The sequence below is a fragment of the Nyctereutes procyonoides genome, unplaced genomic scaffold (assembly GCF_905146905.1).
Source record: "Nyctereutes procyonoides isolate TBG_1078 unplaced genomic scaffold, NYPRO_anot_genome, whole genome shotgun sequence".
NCBI classification, from domain to species: Eukaryota; Metazoa; Chordata; class Mammalia; order Carnivora; family Canidae; genus Nyctereutes; species Nyctereutes procyonoides.
Window position 1 is genome coordinate 19469152 of NW_026575021.1, and position 17922 is coordinate 19487073.

The 17922-nt window shown below is 47.0% G+C and overlaps 1 protein-coding gene across 2 annotated transcripts in view; it reads right to left on the bottom strand.

Annotated features, from left to right (window-relative positions):
- Window positions 1-758: 758 nt before the first annotated feature.
- REEP5 (receptor accessory protein 5) overlaps window positions 759-17922 on the bottom strand; it is a 31663-nt gene continuing 14499 nt past the window's right edge. Inside the window, exons 3-6 of one of the 2 annotated variants that reach the window (XM_055340752.1) lie at window positions 14341-14479; window positions 5515-5683; window positions 3075-3135; window positions 759-1179 (exon numbers count right to left, since the gene is read on the bottom strand). In XM_055340752.1, the coding sequence (XP_055196727.1) occupies window positions 3086-3135; window positions 5515-5683; window positions 14341-14479 (358 nt within the window). In that variant the 3' untranslated portion in view covers window positions 759-1179; window positions 3075-3085. Of the gene's footprint in view, window positions 3136-5514; window positions 5684-14340; window positions 14480-17922 lie in introns of both variants that reach the window. The other variant, XM_055340746.1, reaches the window with a different exon arrangement.

Consider the following 17922-nt stretch of genomic DNA (forward strand, 5'->3'; position numbering starts at 1 on the left):
ACCATCTGCATTGTCTAGGAATTTATTGGAAATTGCAAATTTTCAGTCTACCCGAGACCTACTGAATCAGAAATTCTGGGGGATGGGATCGCCAATCAGTTGTAACAATCCCCTCCCCCACAGAGAAAATGCAGCGCACACTCCAGTTTGAAAACCAATGATTTAAACAAAGAACCTCCTTATTGCTCTTAATCCTGAGGTTTATAAGATTTTATAAGCTAATATTGCCAGTAAAATGTATAAGGTCACTCTCACATATATTTACTTTCCCACTGTACTACATAGAACTTAATACGGGATGGCTAAGGATGTGAACTCTGAGAGACACCACGATTCTAGGTATACAGACGTGTAAAAGCCGACGCTGAAAAAAAAAGCTGAAGCAGCTCCACAAGCAGGTATTTTTAATAAAATTATCAAGTTCCCCCTTCCGTGGTCTCTCTAAAGTACAGAATAATCTGGAGGCACCTACAAGAAGTGTTTCCTACATCAACTTCTGTGAGACGGTGTATAACATGATACGCAGTAGAAGGCACTTAGGTTCCTTTTAAACCTGATAATTGCTAGAAACTTCATAATTGGTATGTTCTCCCTCGGAGGTCCTTCCTCTGATAGGTAGTGACCACCAGGGGAAAAGCTGAGTCCAGGTGAAGAATGGGGTGAGAAATAGCAGGTTCATTTGTCTGGATTTACTTCAGACTTTGCTTAAATGATTCTAAATTTGTTTAAAGCCCCAGAACATAAAAATGAAACCAGACTTCAATGAGATAACAGTTTTATTTACATCCTTTTCCATTTAATATATCACATCTTCAGGATGGGTGGTAGTAGTAACCTGTTTAAAGGCTTTGCTCATTCTCCTCAGGCTATGGTTAGAAGATCCCAGAGTAGCAGAAGCTGTTGGTCTGAAAGCTTTCAAGTGGGGGAAGAACCGTGGAGATCGTGGAGATTCTTTGACTTGACGTACCCCTCAAACACCATTCATACACAAATAAGTGCTTGTCTTCTAGCTAGACACAGGCTCAATTAGTTTTTCAAATACTCGCCCTGGCAATATGTTACGTGGGAAATCTGAGAAGAATTTCTCAACTCAGTCATTAACTTCTGTCGTCAATATGTACACCTTGACTGCCAAAAACAGCAACTTAAATTTCTTACAGAATGCATCATAGGAAAAAGCTAAAAGGACAAAAGAAAAAAAATGCATTCAGAATATGTTTTCTTACCGTAATAGTTTCTAAACTGGTATCAGCCTGTAAGTAGTTATGAGCAATAGTAGCATTTATGTTTCCCCCTCTTGCCTGATATTTTGTATACAGTGAGTCGTACATTCTGTATACTAACAATCGGATTATACATTCTGTACGATAGAAGTTGCTAATTTTCATTCTTCTGCCACCAAGAAAAGTGTAATTTATCATTGGGAAAGGGATTTAAATACTCGTAGAGGTACTTTTTTTTAATCTAAGGCCTGATTTTCTCCTGATAACCATTAACTGCTTGTTTTCTAAAAGTTTTTTTTTTTCTTTAATAAGATGCCTTATGATCACCACCGTGTCACCAGGAAATAAAGTGCCTTAATCCATATAATAATATTTATGTGACATTGTCCCAAACTTTTGATATCTTTCATATTTTTTACATGATAAGACCTCATTATGGTCTTGCCTGTTACCCAAAGGAGAACTAATCCTCTCTTTTTCCTTAAAAGGCATTTTCCAGGCTGGGTATTAAAACTTGTTAGTTTTGTTACACTCGGTTTTGTTTTAGTCAGTGTAGTCTAATTCAGAAGGATCCTAGCAGTCTGGTTGGTGTGAAGTTCCATTCTTCTAGTCCAGACGAGTTGTCAAGGTTCCTGTAAGCTGGCTAATCATGGTGGAAAGCTTAATTTTAACTTTTTGTTCTGTACTTATACTAGTTATCTGCAGTCTATCAAAACGAAGTACAGAGTACTTCCAAGTACAAAGATAAAAGCATTTAAATGGACCACAAAAGATCCTGACTTGTAAACTGGGGAGGCTTCTTGCAATTGACTTTAAAGGCCAGAGAAAGAAAGTGATAGTTTGACTTCACTGCCAAGTAGATTATAGGTTGTATCGTGGTTTCATTCTCCCAGAATTGCTCTTGAAGCCTGGTGTCATCATCAGCATGTAACTAATGATACAAACAAGGACACACATGTCACTAGAGATGGGCAAGTCTAGAGGTGCCTTTAACTGGTTTAAGAAAAAAAAAAAAGACTAGGTACGAAACAAGACTAAACCAACTTGTTGCTCAGCTTTGAAGGAGAAACCAGGGATGGTTTCCATTACGGCATCTTGGAAACAGACAAATCTAAACAGGTTTTCTGGAAGGCCACCAGACAGTGTTCCTGGTTCTTCAGGGAGCTGAGTGCTTCCTGGTGTGTCTGCACCTTTCCCCACTTGTCACTGAAGTGACTGCCTTACGCAGCTATCCTGGTGTCCAGGTGCTACGACGTTAGGGGAACAACCAGGCCAGTGTCCACTCAAGCTCGCTCATCATTCAACTATTCACCGGAAACATCAGTCATCTGCACTAGTTCTCTGAAGTATTTAACATCACACCAGCACACTAGAGCCTTTAGGTTTTGGCGGGTGCTCCCTACAAGCATACGTGTCACCGTCAGGCAGTAACATTTCCCTACATATATGTATGCACAAATACATTAAAAACATTTAATACAAATTTGTACATTACATGAAATAGAACCTTAAAGATCACCCTAAAATAGAAGTACAGAGGAAACGCATGCAGAGAGAGCCTGCACAAGTACAAAGCCTGTGGGACAAATAATTTCCAGTCTGTGTTTCCTGCAGGATAGTAACACGTCTTGTCCTACCCAGAGGCAAAGTTTATTTTCCAAAATTTGGACACTGCCCACTGCATTAAATGTAAATGCTCCTTGTGTATATAGACAGTAAAAGTAAGCAAGAAACCTTAACACATTCTTTTTTAATATATCAAAAATGTTTCCAAGGCAACATTAAGATGATTATAGCGCGGTCCCTAATGCAACACGGGCGCTACGCGGAGGGCAGCGAGGAAGGTCTCACCGGTCGGTGGCTTAGGTGCTCTTCTTTTCGTCACCAAGCAAGGTCACTGCTGCTTTCTTGGCTGTGAGAGGGAAAGAGAATCGTGTCAAGGCGACTCGGGGCCCGGTGTGGCGCCTCAGCAGGAGGGAGGCCACGGGAGGCCGAGGTGGGGGTGTCCAGGGAGCGGGCCCAGGCGGCCCACAGCACCCCCACAGCCGCCCAGGAGCCTCCCGCCGCCCTGCTTCCCGCAGCCCTGAATCCGTGGCCGCCCGGCCCGCTGCCTGGAGCGGCCCAAGGCGAGCTCCCTGGAGGCCCCGCCACACGCACTCGCCTCCCGGGCCACGCCCCCGTGTCTACGCAGCAGAAGCCAAAGCACAGAGGCCACGTCCACGGCCGGTGGACGGACCGAGCAGCTGCTGCATGCGGGGATGTGCATGCGGGCAGCGGCCACGCCACCGGGTCACAGACAAAGCATGTGCTCTCACGCGTGCAACGTAAGGAAGAACAGCTGAGCAAACGGGAAGGGGGAGAAGGCGGCGCCTGTATGAGCCTCGCACCAAGGGGAGGCAGAGGAGGTGGGCCAGGCGCCGGCGATGAGCGCGGGGCCGGGTATCTAAGTGATGAAGCACCGAATTCTACCCTCGGAACCCACACCGCTCCGTAAGCAGACTGCCTACCCCGGACCGCGCCTGCTTGGACTCGAGATCTAGCTCCTCAGGGCTAATCAAGGACGGGGTTCTAGAACTCCCCTCACTCCCATCAGTTCTTTGCTCTCTACCAGGCCATTCCCACTAACTTCCAAACATATGTTGTTCCTTCTACCTTAAGAAGAAAAATAACAGCCCCAGGACCCTAGCGCCTCTTCCCAGTTGCAACCCCATTCTTCACCTTTTCCAAGGAATTTCCCAAAGGCTTCTCTTTCCCCCACTTTGCCTCCCCTCTCCCACACCCCCTGGGACCAGGATTTCAGCGCCTTCGCTCCGCAACCTGTTTTGCCAAGACCACTAGGGCCTTCCTGGCCACCAAGGGTCATGGCCGGTTTTCAGCTGCCCCTTACAGACGACCTGTCTGCAGCGGGTGACACAGCCCCTGCCTCCTCTGGAACACTCCCTTGGCCCCGAGGAACCAGTCACACGCGCTCCGGCTGTCACAACTGGCCGCTCCTTATCAGTTTGCTTTGTCTGTTGCTACTCATCTCCCCAGTGTCTCATCACCGGGGACCCTGGCTCAGTGTTGGGCCTCAGCTTTCCTAACTACATCCATTCCCTTTGTGATCTCATCTGGTCTCATGTCCAGAACTGAACTCCGTTTTCCCTTCTAACCCTAGGACACCTAGTCTTGCCCAGCTCCGTGGCAATTCTATCCTCCCATCTGTTCTGGCTGAAAAGCTTGGCTTCATGCATGACCCAGCTCTCCTACTCCACACCTGATCCATAAGCAAATCCTACTGGCTCTACCTTCAGTGTGTCAGACCCCAATGCCTTCTAGTCTCCTACTGCGACTATTCTGACCCAAGCCACCTCTCCAGCCGGGTCACTGCAGGCAACTTCCAACTGCTCTCCTGAGTCCCTCCCTGTCCCTTCAGTCTACTCTTAACACAGGACAGATCATGCGGCTCCCCTGCTCAAAGTCTCCACCAGCACCCATCTCAGAGTTAAACCCAAAGCCTCCACAAAAGCCTAGGAGGCCTTCCGTGACCTCTCTTCTTCAGCCTCTGCTACCCAACCTCTCTGACCTATCTCCTCCTCCTCTTCGGGATCACCCCCTTCCAACCACACCGTTCCCACCTCCACTCTGCACACGTAGCTTTCTCTGTCTGGAACATTCTTCCCTGTGGTTTCAAGTCTGATTCAGTATCGCCTTCTTGGTGAGGATTCCCTAAATCATTCTATTTAAAATTGTAACTTCCCTTCAGCTCCAAAACTTCTCTATCACCTGTTAACTATATAACTTCTAAAACTTCTAAAACTTTACTCTCTCTCAACATGAGTGTCGTCAGCTTCATGAGTTCGAGTACTATGGTCTGTGTGGCTCAATGGCCCAGTCCCAGGGCTAGGAACAGGCTTGGCACGTGTTACGCGCATCAATAAATGTTGCATAAACGAATGAGGAGAACTGGAAGGACATTCTCTTGACCTATAACAAAAACAAACAGTTCAACCTGAAATGAGTGAGACAGTTCATACTTGTATATGATTAGACAGTTCTCTAAGATGTCTGCCCACCACAGGAAAGTCAGTTTTCCTAACACACTGACTGAACCGTGCCTTAAATGGGGCCTGGAGGGAGAATCTCGGGAAAAGTAAAGGGCAACAGGCAAAGTGTTGGTAAAGAAATCGCAGAGTAGCCTTGGCATTTAGCTGAGGGCAGCTGGCAGGGGAGGGAGAAGCAGCTTGTTACCTGGGCCCCAGGCCTCCCAGGCCCTCCTACCTGCTTGCCCTCAACCGCCCCAGAGTCTTACCTTCTTTCGTGATGGTATCCACAGTCTCTTTGGCTTTGTCCTTGAAGTCATTCACCATGGTGTCCACCTGGGACTCATGCTTCAGGAAGACAGGCTGGATGACGCGCCTGTAGAGCAGCTCGGCCCCGTTAGAGGGGCTCGGGGCCATGCACCACAGCAGGAAGCCGCACTGCAGAGACAGCAGCACGGCAGCCTTGGTAAGGGGCCATGGCCCACCGCTCCCCCGTCTCTGCCCAGGCACTGCCTCGGCTGCGTTCTCCAAAAGGATTTCCAGTGCCTTCTCTAGGCTACAAGGGCGCTCTTGTCAGATGGGAAAAACACCCAACACGGCCTAGTGAGGAAAGGCCAAGACGGAAAACACACCGAGTCCTAATGTTCATTTCCTTCCTAACTTGGATCACTTTTTAGTTTATAGCTCCAAAAGGTTTTAGCCATCTCTGTCTCTCTCTCTCTCTTTTAAACATTTTATTTATTCATGAGACACAGAGAGAGGCAGAGACCCAGGCAGAGGGAGAAGCATACAGGGAGCCTGACGTGGGACTTGATCCCGGGACCCCGGGGTCACACTCTGAGCCGAAACCTAGAGTCGGACACTTAACTGACTGAGCCACCCAGGCGCCCCAGGACTCCTGGTTTTTAATATCCAAACATTGTACGATGTTTTCCATTGGTTGCTTACATACATACTCAAAACTCTATACAACAACTTAAATAAAATGATACGCAGGAAAAGGAAAAACCATGTTCTTGGCATTAAAGTAGAATTGTGGATATTTAAAGAATATGCCGAGTATTCAGGGAGGTGTGCTGTGTACTACTGCCTGTGAAGCCAGCAACTTCTTACCAACTATGCTGTTTGGAGAGCTTGGTGTGTTGCATATTTGTTATTTATATGGGGTATTTTTATGTGTTTGACTAATAATTTGGGAAAACTGGTATGGAGTCTTAGATTTACACATCTTAATTTTCGCCATTTAAAAGTGTAGGAAATAGTCTCTTGGCTGGTTCCTATGCAGGATGTTTAATCTTCAGGAATGGATAGTGATGCAGAGATGGATGCCCGTATGTAAGCACAGGCATCGACGTGACGTGGAAATGACGCACTGGGTTAGCCGTCAGCTGATTACCTATTTCATCTTGTGACTTGAGGTAAAGTCATAACCTCTCAGGAGTCAGTTTGCTCTTCTGTATTATTGTAGGAAAATCACAAATTAAGGTAGTTGAAGAAAGTATGTAAGAGGGATCCCTGGGGGGCTCAGTGGTTGAGCGTCTGCCTTCGGCCCAGGTCGTGACCTCGAGGTCCCGAGATCGAGTCCCCCGTGCGGCTCCCAGCATGGCTCCTGCTTCTCCCTCCGCCTGTGTCTCTGCCTCTCTCTGTGTGTCTCTCACGAATAAATACACAGATTCTTTTAAAAAAGTATATAAGATGGCAGTAGTATTACCAAGTCCTACAGTTCTTACGCTTGTTGAGAACCTCTGAAGCACGGTCTCCCGTGCAGACGGCCACCGTCGGCAACCCAGAGGAGCTCACTCACTCGTCCCTTCTGGATGAAGGCGAGACCACTGGACAGAAGCAGAGCTGAGCGCCTACAGTCTCGTCCCTCGTCGACGTCACCGGCTATCCTCTGCTCTGCTGCTGGCTTCCCGGTACCCTCTTGGGACCGTGGCATAATTACTGCTCTCATTAGCGTTTTCCAGTTTTCAAATGAAATAGCTTACGCGTATGAAAGAATAAAGATAATTACTGTTCAACTCTCACGGTGATTCAGCCACCAGCTTTTATAGCTCACTCCCTTCTCTCAACCTGCGTAAGTATTCTAGGGCTCAGGAGTACCCGAGGTACACAGATCTGACCATCGTTTTATTATGTTTTTAAAGACTGCATTTATTTATTTTTTTGAGAGAAAGAGAGAGAGGAGCAGAGGGAGAGGGACAAGCAGACTCAGCTGAGCAAGGAGACTGATGTGGGGCTCAATCCCAGGACCCTGAGATCATGACCCGAGCCGAAATCAAGAGTCAGCTGTTTGGGCCGCCTGGGGGCTCAGGGGGTGAGCATCTGCCCTCAGCCCAGGGCGTGACCCTGGGTGCCAGGATCGAGTCCCACGTCGGGGTCCCCGCAGGGAGCCTGCTCCCCGCTCTGCCTGGGTCTCTGCCTCTCTCTGTGAGTCTCATGAATAAATACATAAAATCGTTTTTTAAAAAAGAGTCAGATGCTTAACTGAGCCACCGAGGCGCCCCCAGTGGCCTGTTAGTTGAGCTGCCCTCAAAGCGGCAAGGCCGACGCTCGCACAGCACACCGAGCCCACTGTGGCCTGCAGTTTGGGGGACAGCCCTGCAGTTGGGGATCGGCCACCCGAGTTCGTGCCAACCCCACGGCAGCCACATTCCCACCGCGACCCGCTGTCAGGCCCCGGTCGCCTGATCAGAAACAGGCTCAGGACACCTGGCAGGGGGCCGCCCAGAGTGCAGGCATCCAACCCAGAGAGGTCGGGGGGGATAGGTGACAGTCGGGTTTACTCAACCTTGTTTCAAAAGTCTAAGAATGAGTCTAGGAAATGACCCAAGGGGTAGAGAGGAGGCGTGACGCCATGGCCTGCAGGCCCCAGGCCCGCTCGGGCACTCGGGCCGGCCGTTGCCCCCACGGTGGGCAGGCGGGCAGACAAGGCTGGGCTGCAGGATGGAGCACTGCCCGTGCATGTGTGTGTGTGGACCAAGCACACCCGGGCTCCGCGCGGCCTTGTGGCCGGGACTGACACACACACAAAAACCAGGACGACAGAGATGCTAAGGGCAGAGGGGCTGTAGGCACTGCTCCCTGAGCGCACAGCGTGGACCTGAGCCCGGCCCGACGGGTGCAAACGGCCCGGCAGCCACAGGCTTCCCTTCGCCCAAGTACGCCCTGACCTATGGCAGATTCTGGCCCTAGACCTAGAGGGGCTAAATAAATATCCTTGTTGCTTCCTTTTTAAATATTTTATTTATTTATTCACAAGACACACAGAGAGAGTGAAAGACCCAGGCAGGGGGAGAAGCAGGCTCCCTGCGGGGGGCCCGACGCGGGACTCGATCCCAGGACCCGGGGTCACACTCTGGGCCGAAGGAAGATGCTCAACCGCTGAGCCCCCCAGGCGTCCCTAAATACCTTCTGAATGAAGAACTGAACATTTCATGATCAGAGGAGAAAAAAAGGGCTTTTACATTTCTTTTTAAAGTCTTCTGCTTAAGGGACACCTGGGCGGCTCAGTTACTTAAACATCTGCCTTCAGCCCAGGTCATGACTCAGGTCCTGGGAGGGGGCCCCACATCATGCTCCCTGCTCAGGGGGACTGCTTCTCCCTCTCCCTGCTGCTCCCTCTCTCAAATAAATAAATTTTAAAAACAAAAAATAACCCCCTTCTGTTTAATTTTTTTTTTTTTTTTTTTTTTTTTTTTTTTTTATGATAGGCACACAGTGAGAGAGAGAGAGAGGCAGAGACACAGGCAGAGGGAGAAGCAGGCTCCATGCACCGGGAGCCCGACGTGGGATTCGATCCCGGGTCTCCAGGATCGCGCCCTGGGCCAAAGGCAGGCGCTAAACCGCTGCACCACCCAGGGGTCCCCCCCCTCCTGTTTAAAGACCGACCCCAGAGTAACGCTCTAGCCGAAGAGACTGTACGTTGTCAACTGATCTTTGATGCCTAATGATTGATTCCTCTTATTTTCCTCCAATCCTCGGCTGCTTTAAAGATTTTATTTTATTTTTTGACAGGGCGTGAGTGGAGGGGGAGGCACAGAGAGAAAAGCAGACGCTGCTGAGTGCGAAGCCCAAAGTGGCGACTCTAAGATTGTCACCTGAGCCAAAGGCAAAGGCGCTTAACCGAGGGAGCCACCCTGCCACTCCCGGTCTTAAGCTGCTTTATAGGAAATACCAACAATGTTAATTATACAAAAGATAAATATTAAACTCGTCGTTACTCAGGCCTCTTTTCCTACTTCATACATCACCAGGTGATTGTAGCAACTGTGGATGCCCTATGCTAGCTCTTTTCGGGGGGCCCCTTCGGCTCAGGTCATGATCTCGGGGTCCTGGGATGGAGCCCCGTAACCGGCTCCCTGCTTGGGGGGGGGGGGCTGTTTCTTCCTCTGCCCCACTGCTCTGGCTTGTGTGTTCTCCCAAAGAAATAAATAAAATCTTTAAATAATAAAAAACGGGGGGGGGGGGCACTTTCCTACCCACTCTGCAGTTCTAAGGCTTTTTCTCAGTCTGTTCTCTGCAGCCACTCAGAATGTGCACTACTTAACGAAGAAAGCATTTTGATTGACAGCACAATCAATTTTTAATCATCTCAAGTACATTACCAATTTGGAACGTGCAGGAAACTCTCTCCTCCTCATTGATGCCACAAGACTACTAATGGATGCACATTTGTTTTACTATTAGGCAAGAAAATTTTGCTGCAAAGCCACTTTTGTAACGTCCTTCAAAACCAAATATAAATGAGTTAGCACTTATCTCTTATTTGGGATCGTCTCTGTACCTGTGGCCTCCACTAGCAGAGGTGATCAGGAGCAAGCTGGGGTCACGTGCTGGAACTCTGAGGTCAGCTCCCGGGGTGTGACAGGGCCCTGGGCACTGCAGCAAGCAGGGGCAAGGCCCAGCTCCCTTCCCTAGAGACTACATTATGACGTCACTACCATTAAGTGAATCTTCTTGAGGACTTGAATATTGTTTGTAGTTTAAAATATGTGACACCGAAATAAGATTATAAAAATATTTCTGTAAACGCTAAATGTCTCCGTATAACAAAAACACACAGAAAACCCAGCAATCTGAAAGCTTAAATCTTACCACAGACCTTAAAAAAGTTTGTCTTGAAAATTCTTCAGCCATCTTACAAGGCATTCTGTGGTTGTATCACTCAAAATTAAGAATTATAGGGTGCCTGGGTAACTGAGTGGTCTGCCTTTGGCTCAGGTCATGATCCCAGGGTCCTGGGATCAAGTCCTGTATCAGGCTCCCTGGTGGGCAGGGAGTCTGCTTCTCCTTCTCCCTTTGCCCCTCCCCCTGCCTGTGCTCTCCCTCTCTCACTCAGTCTCTCTCTCAAATAAATAAAGTTTTAAAAATTTAAAGAAATTATAATGGGCGTATTTTCATTTAAATTTTTAACTATTTAAAAAAATAAAAATTTTAACTATTTAGCTTTTTGGTTGTTTTTTTTTTTGGTTTTTTTTTTTTTTTTTTTTTTACCATAAATGGTACCCTAATATGTAATGTTCCACAATTTTTTATAATTGCTGAATAATGCAAAATTTCTATAGATATAGATCATTTCATTCCATTTAACTGCATATGGATATACTGGGTTTTTATTCCTATGTTGTTTTCTCTTGTCTTTTTTTAAGATTTTATTTATTTGAGAGAGAGAGGGAGAGAGACAGCACAAGGGTGGGGAGAGGCAGAGGGAGAGGGAGACACAGGCTCCCCCGTCTGCAGGGAGCCCTACGTGGGGCTCCAACCCAGGACCCTGAGATCAGGACCTGAACTGAAGGCAGACACCGGACCCCCTGAGCCACCCGGGTGCCCCCCTTCAGTCTTTTTTGTCTAATGGCTGTTTAGTCGGCAACGTTATCTGAGGCTCGGGTATACCACAGTCATCCCACAGTTACACGTACTACTCAAGGCCAACCACGTACAAGCACGTCTGTCACCACTAAGAGTTACCACGGTAGTAACCAACTATATTCCCTAGGCTGTATTTTTCATCCCTGTGACTTATTTACTTTATAACTGGAATTTTGTGCCTCTTAATCCCCTTCACCCTCCTCCCCTCTAGCAACACCAGTTTGTTCTCTATTTCTGGTTTTTATTTATTTTGTTTTTTAAATGCTTCGTATAATTCACATATGGTATTTGTCTTTCTCTGACTTACTTCTCTTGGCCTAATACCCTCCAGGTCCCTCCATGTTGTTGTGAATGGCCAGATCTCATTCTTTTTTATGGCTGAGTAATATTCCAGTGTGTACACGTGTATGTGTGTGCGTCTTTATCAATCCATTTATTGACGACATTCATGTTGCTTCTGTACTTCAGCTACCATAAACAATGCTGCAAAAACCATAGAGGTGCATGTATTTTTTTGAATAAGCAGTTGCGTAAATGCCCAGTAGTAGAATTATGGGATCATATGGTATAGAATTTTAATTTTGAGGACCTTCTATACTGTTTTCCATAGTGGCTGCACCAATTTATATTCTTACCAAAAATACATGAAGGTTGCCTTATCCCTACATCCTCACCAACACTTGCTATTTCTTGTCTTTTAGGCAATCTGGTGTGAGGTGATACCACAGTGTGGTTTTTGAGACATGCACTTACCTGACGATTAATAACGTTGAAAAGACATGTTTTCATGTGTCTCTTGGCAATCTGTCTGTCTTCTTTGGAAAAATGCCTACTCAGGCTTCCTGCCATTTACTAATTAGATTTTTTGGGGTTTGGTTGGTTTGTTGCTTAGAGGTGTTGAGTTGTATGAGTTCTTCATATATTTTGAATATTAACCCCTCCATAGATACATCATTTGCATATATTTCCTCTCATTCAGCAGGTTGCCTGTTTTGTTTTGTTGACAGTTTCCCTCAAAAGCTTTTTATTTTGATGTAGTCCCAAGAGTTTACTTTTTGCTTCCGTTTCTCTTGCCTAAGAAGACAGATCTAGAAATATATGGCTAAATTCAGTGTCAAAGAAATTACTACCTATATATTTTCTTTTAGGAGTTTTATGGTTTCAGGCCTCACATTTAAGTATTTAACCCATTTTGAGTTTACTTTTGTATATGGTGTAAGAAAGTGGTCCGGTGTTCCTAGCACCATTTATCGAAGAGATTATCCTTTCCCCAAGGTATATTCTTGCCCCCTTTGTCATAGGTTAATTAATCATAAAGCATATTCCTGGGGACTCTATTCTGTTCTTTTGATCTGTGTGTCTATTTTTGTGGCAGGGCCATACTATTTTGATTGGCAGCATATCACGAAATCTGGGATTGCAAGACCTCCAGCTCTGTTGTTCTTTTTCAAAACTTCCTTGGTCATTCGGGGTCTTCTGTGGTTCCATACAAACTTGAGGAGTATTTATTCCAGTTCTATGTAAAATGCCCTTGGTATTTTGATAAGGAATGCATTGAGTCTATAGATTACTTTGCAATATATGTGTACGTGTGTATTTTCGATCTTCCCCTCTAGTTTCCCAGTTTGTTCCTTCTGTTATTTATGCAATACAGTGTGTTCTTTATTTCAACTCTTTCCCTATCTCCTATTTTTCCTTGGCTCTCTCCTATGTTTTCCTGTTCCTATTTCATATTGCTATGCCTCTCCTGCTAGCAACCTCACTTAGATCTTGGCTACTCGGTTCTAGTATTTCTACTGCTGACAGGATTCTCTAATTGATAGTGCTGTCTTGCTTCTGAAACGGCTGTACTTCTCAAATTTATCTTGTTATGGTGGCCTGTAAGCTCGCTTTCCTCCAGGAGTATCAGCTAGTCTGTTAGGCATGGGATGGAGGAAAGCCATATGCCAGTCCATGCTGGTCCCAGTAGGCTGTGGGAAGGAAGCCCCAGACACTAAAGGAACCAGCGTTCCTCACCCTTCTCCCACTAAATCGTCCCTTGGGCCAAGGGAGCACCCTCCGCTCCCCCAGCAGCATTAGAAGGAGATGCTGGTAAGTTGTAATGCTCAGCTCAGGGGGCAGAGCCGGAGGGGATGGGGAGGAACAGCCCTGGCTACTCAGTTCCACTCATTTTCCTTGGCGCCTCAGCAAGGACAGGACTTCTATGCCAAAACCACTGTTCCAGAAAAAAAAAGTACAGGAAAATGTTCTTAACGTGGAGGTACAGAAGCGAGGCAAACTGTAGAAGTCACAAAGAGGGGCGCCTGGGTGGCTCAGTCGGTTCCACGTCTGCCTTTGGCTCAGATCGTGATCCCAGGGTCCTGGGATGCAGCCCTGCATCATCATCATCATCATCATCATCATCATCATCATCATCATCACCATCGGGCTCCCCGCTCAGCAGGGAGTCTGCTTCTCTCTCTCTCCACCCCTCTGCACCACTCATTCTCTCTCAAATAAACAAAATCCTTTAAAAGTCACACAGAGAAAACACTTAGTAAGAGTATTTAAGGTTTCCAATAGACTGTGCACCGTAGCTACTGAAAGATGCTAACTTTCTCATTCAGAATCGATACAGGTGCCATTAGGAATGAGTTTCAACTTCCTAATCCTTTTCCTGCTGCGGTGGTCACCAGGGTCAGTTCTCTCCCAGACACAAGGTGTGGTGGGGCGGATCCCTGGCTACCACACCTGCGACGTTATCAAAGTGACTTCCCCAGAGAGTGCATTTCACATCTTTCTCTGAACCTATATAAGAAGTAAGTACTTTTTTCTTCTAGAAACAATGACTCCTGCACAGCAGTGTACAGGATAACCAGTGAATAACCAATGACCGGCCAAAATTTGCAGTGCTTCCCCTCAAACACGGACAATTCCGCTTACAGACAGGATCCTAGTAAGCAGGGATGCTTGTGCTAGGTCACAGTGTTTCCATCTTTGATCATCAAACACATCTTGAATACACAATTGCTTTGGCTGTTTCCAGGATGGTATACAAAGTAAGTTAGATGTCTCAAACTCAGTCTTCCTGTTTCTAAGGGGAGGCAGAGCCACAAATGTTCAGCATTTAAGCATCTGTCCCTATTCCTCTATATAGACTCTGAGTGGAGTTTATTTTAGTGGTTGGACACAAAGCAAATACATAGATGGAAAGAAAAAGAGCAGTTCAAGAGAAGCCAACATACCTTCAGCATGTAGTAGAAGGGGACCCATGAGAGGAAGAGGTCGGAGAAAAATTCAGCAATGCTGAACACCCCATACACGACCCAGTAGGTCAGCCACTGGGTATCATCTTCTTTGTTGGGACTCTCTATGGCTTTAATTCTGAAAGGCAATAAAAAAGCACATATAACAACATGTAACGTCAATGAGACACTTTCACACAGTAGACTGTGACAGCCTACCCTCCAACACACGTAGGAAACTCAGGCAAATGTCTGCACACGCCCCTGAGATAAGAATACAACAGAAGGAAGCGATGTGGAAATAAGACAAGCCATGGTAACCACTGGTTACGTGTCTTCTGGTCACCAAAGAAACCAGCACTAGCTTCCCCCCCAGATTTCCACCCTGCCTGTGCCTCCCTCCGGGCACCAGAGATCCCACCAATGACCGAGAACCCCCAAGCAGCATCCTGCCCCAGGGACACATCAGGGATTCTCTCGTGGTAGGGCGCCGGGCTGGCTCAGTAGGTGGACTACGCGACTCTGGATCGTGGGGTTGTTGGTGTAGCCCCATGTTGGGGGTAGAGATTACTTAAAATCTTCAAAAACAAACAAACATAATTCTCTTGTGGTAACTTAGCCCCTACATGCTTTTAATAACTGAGGTGTATTATGGGTAAGTAGAAATTTCCGTAAAGGAACTTCTGGAACACAGTCCAGATACTGCTGAAGTCTACGACGTGCTGCATAATGCACAGGCGAAAACCAACGTCATGGCATCCGTTTGCTTCTGACTACTTCATGGGGCCTAGAATGGGGGCTCTCCTCCCCTCATCTTAACATCAAGGACTCTCTCAGCAGCAACTACTGCTCAAACAAATTCCATTCTGCAAATGAATGGAAATAAATTTAAAATAATCTTTTACTTCTGAATCACAGAAATTTCTCCCAGGCCTACAAATTTCTTCATTCTTCAGAATTCAGGTAAACCTGAATTCCATATTTTTTTACCCTGTCCTGACATATGTCTGGACACTTATCACAACTGAGTTGAACTAAACTAAAATAGTAAACCGGAAGAAGTATGCATCTGGTTACCTATGAGATGGGCTAACTCCTGAGAACACCTGGTAGCACGGGCTCCCCAAGGAGGCCAAGGGCAGCCGCAGGGATGAGCACAGGGCGGGAGGGCGGGAGGGAGGCCACAAGCCGTGAAGCCCACGCTCGCAGAGGCAAGGGCCGGCAAGAGGTCTGTTCACACAGGAGGATGGGCGAGTGGATGCAGAGCCCGGGGAGGCGTCGCTGCGCCGCGTGGGCTCGGGCTTCCGCTCTCCTCTGGGCCGTGGAGTAACGGAGGCCCAAGGACGCGCAGAGGCAAGCGCGCCAGACACCTAAGAGCGGCCCCACCTTCCTCGCATCTCTACTGCAGTGCATCTTTTAGGTTAGGAGCGTGATAAAGATTTCTCACACGTCACACCTGGGCAGAAGGGGTGCAGTTCTAGCTCCCGCGTGGTCCTGCTTTTAGGAACCAAAGCAATTCGTGACTAGGTCCAGAAGCCAACCCACATGCAAACAGAAACTGAAACAAGCATTCCACGGAAACATCCTGATATTTTTCAATTCCATCTGTGTCATCACTTTTAAGAGGTTAGTCAAGATCCACAGATTCAAAACCAGAAAAGCCACTCCAACAGTTCAAGGTCAGTGCTTCAAGGAATAAAAAAAAAAAAAAAAAATGGTGAGTTCTCTAACCCACGAGCACTGCACATTCAAAGCTTCCATGTTAACATACTCAGAACGCCGTGCAGAACGCTGGAGAGACCAAAACTGACCTCGCAGGCTGACCCCGGCTTTGGAGAAAACCAAGGCACATGAAAGAAGACAGGACAAGACCACAGAGTCTTATTACTATTATTATTAAACATTTTATTTACTTATTCATGAGAGGCGCGGAGAGAGGCAGAGACTCAGGCCGAGGGAGAAGCAGGCTCCCTGCCAGGGACCCCAATGCAGGACTTGATCCTGGGACCCCGGGGTCATGACCTCAGCCAAAGGCAGATGCTCAACCACTGAGCCACCAGATGCCACCCCCCAGAGTCTTATTATGCTGAAGAGATTTTTTAATAGAATCATTTGATTGAACATTTAATTATTGTTTTAATCTAAAATAGCACAAAGTTCACATGAAAATGTCTACGTGTCATAACATCATAAATTAGGCACAAGAAAGAACGTAAGAGGTAGTCTGCAGGTGCCAAGCCTGAGGCTCAAAGAGACGAAGCGCCCCAGTCTAGTTTGGGGAGGGAAGAGAAGGGCTTAAAACTGCTGCTTCCTGGGGTGCCTGGGTGGCTCAGCAGGTTAAGCGTCTGCCTTCTGGTCAGCTCACGATCCTGGGGTCCTGGGATCAAGCCCCAAGTCAGGCTTCCCGCTCAGCAGAACAGTCTGCTTCTCCTTGGACCCCTCCCCCTGCTCGTGCTCAGTCTCTCAAATAAATAAAATATTAAAAAAAACAACTGTCATTTCCTGAATGCTATTTACTTTTATACTTCGTTTTCCAAGTGAGTGGACACAGGTGATACTCGGCAATACACTCTCCTGCCTCGTACATATACGGGGTCACATCCCAACCCAGGCCACCCACGAGGAGGTGGCAACTTCTCAGGCCACATGGGGACTCATCTTAAATCTGAAGAAGCACTCTGTGCCTTTAGGTCATTTCCATTCTGCTCAAAATGGCACAAAGACTGGAAGACGTAGGAACCAGTAATTTTCCCCCAACGTCATTTGCTGACAAGACTATCTCTTCCCCACTTCAAATTCTTGCCTCCTTTGTTGTAGAGTAACTGGCCACATAAGCATGAGTTTATCTCTGGGCTTTCTACTCAGTTCCGTTGGCCCGTGTCTGTATTTGCGCAGATACCACTGCTTTACTGCAGCCTCGTAGCAGATCCTGGCATCTGGGACTGTGATACCTGCAGCTCTGTTCTTCCTCAGCATTGCTGTGGGATTCCATACCAATGTTAGGATTATTTCCTCAAGGTCTCTGAAAAGTGCTATTGGCTTTTTGATAGGGATTATACTGAATCTGTAGATTGCTTTGAGTTAGTCTGGACATTTTAACAATATTCTTCTAATCCACGAGCGTGGGATCTTTCCATTTGTGTCCTCTTCATCAGTGCCTCAGAGTTTTCAGAGTACAGGTCTTTCACATCCTTGGTTAAATTTTACCTAATAATTATTTAACTTCATATTGGCCCTAGGAAATAGGTACTGTTACTTTCATTTTTGAGGAAAAGACTGAGGCGTAAGGAAGAAAAAGAACAGGTGCAGGGCTCCTAGCTACAAGAAGCAGAGATTGGGGGTACCTGTCAGGCTCAGTGGGTAGAGCAAGCAACTCTTGATCTCGGGGTCATGAGTTCAAGCCCCCGTGTTGGAGGGAGGAAGGAAGGGAGGAATGGAGGGAGGGAAGGAGGAAGGAGGGAGGGAGGGAGGAAGGAGTGAAGGAGGGAGGGAGGAGGGGAGGGAGGAGAAGTAGCAGAGATTGGATTTATACCCAAAGTTAACCCCAACAAAGCCTGTGCCTGTTTCACTATTCCAGGCTAT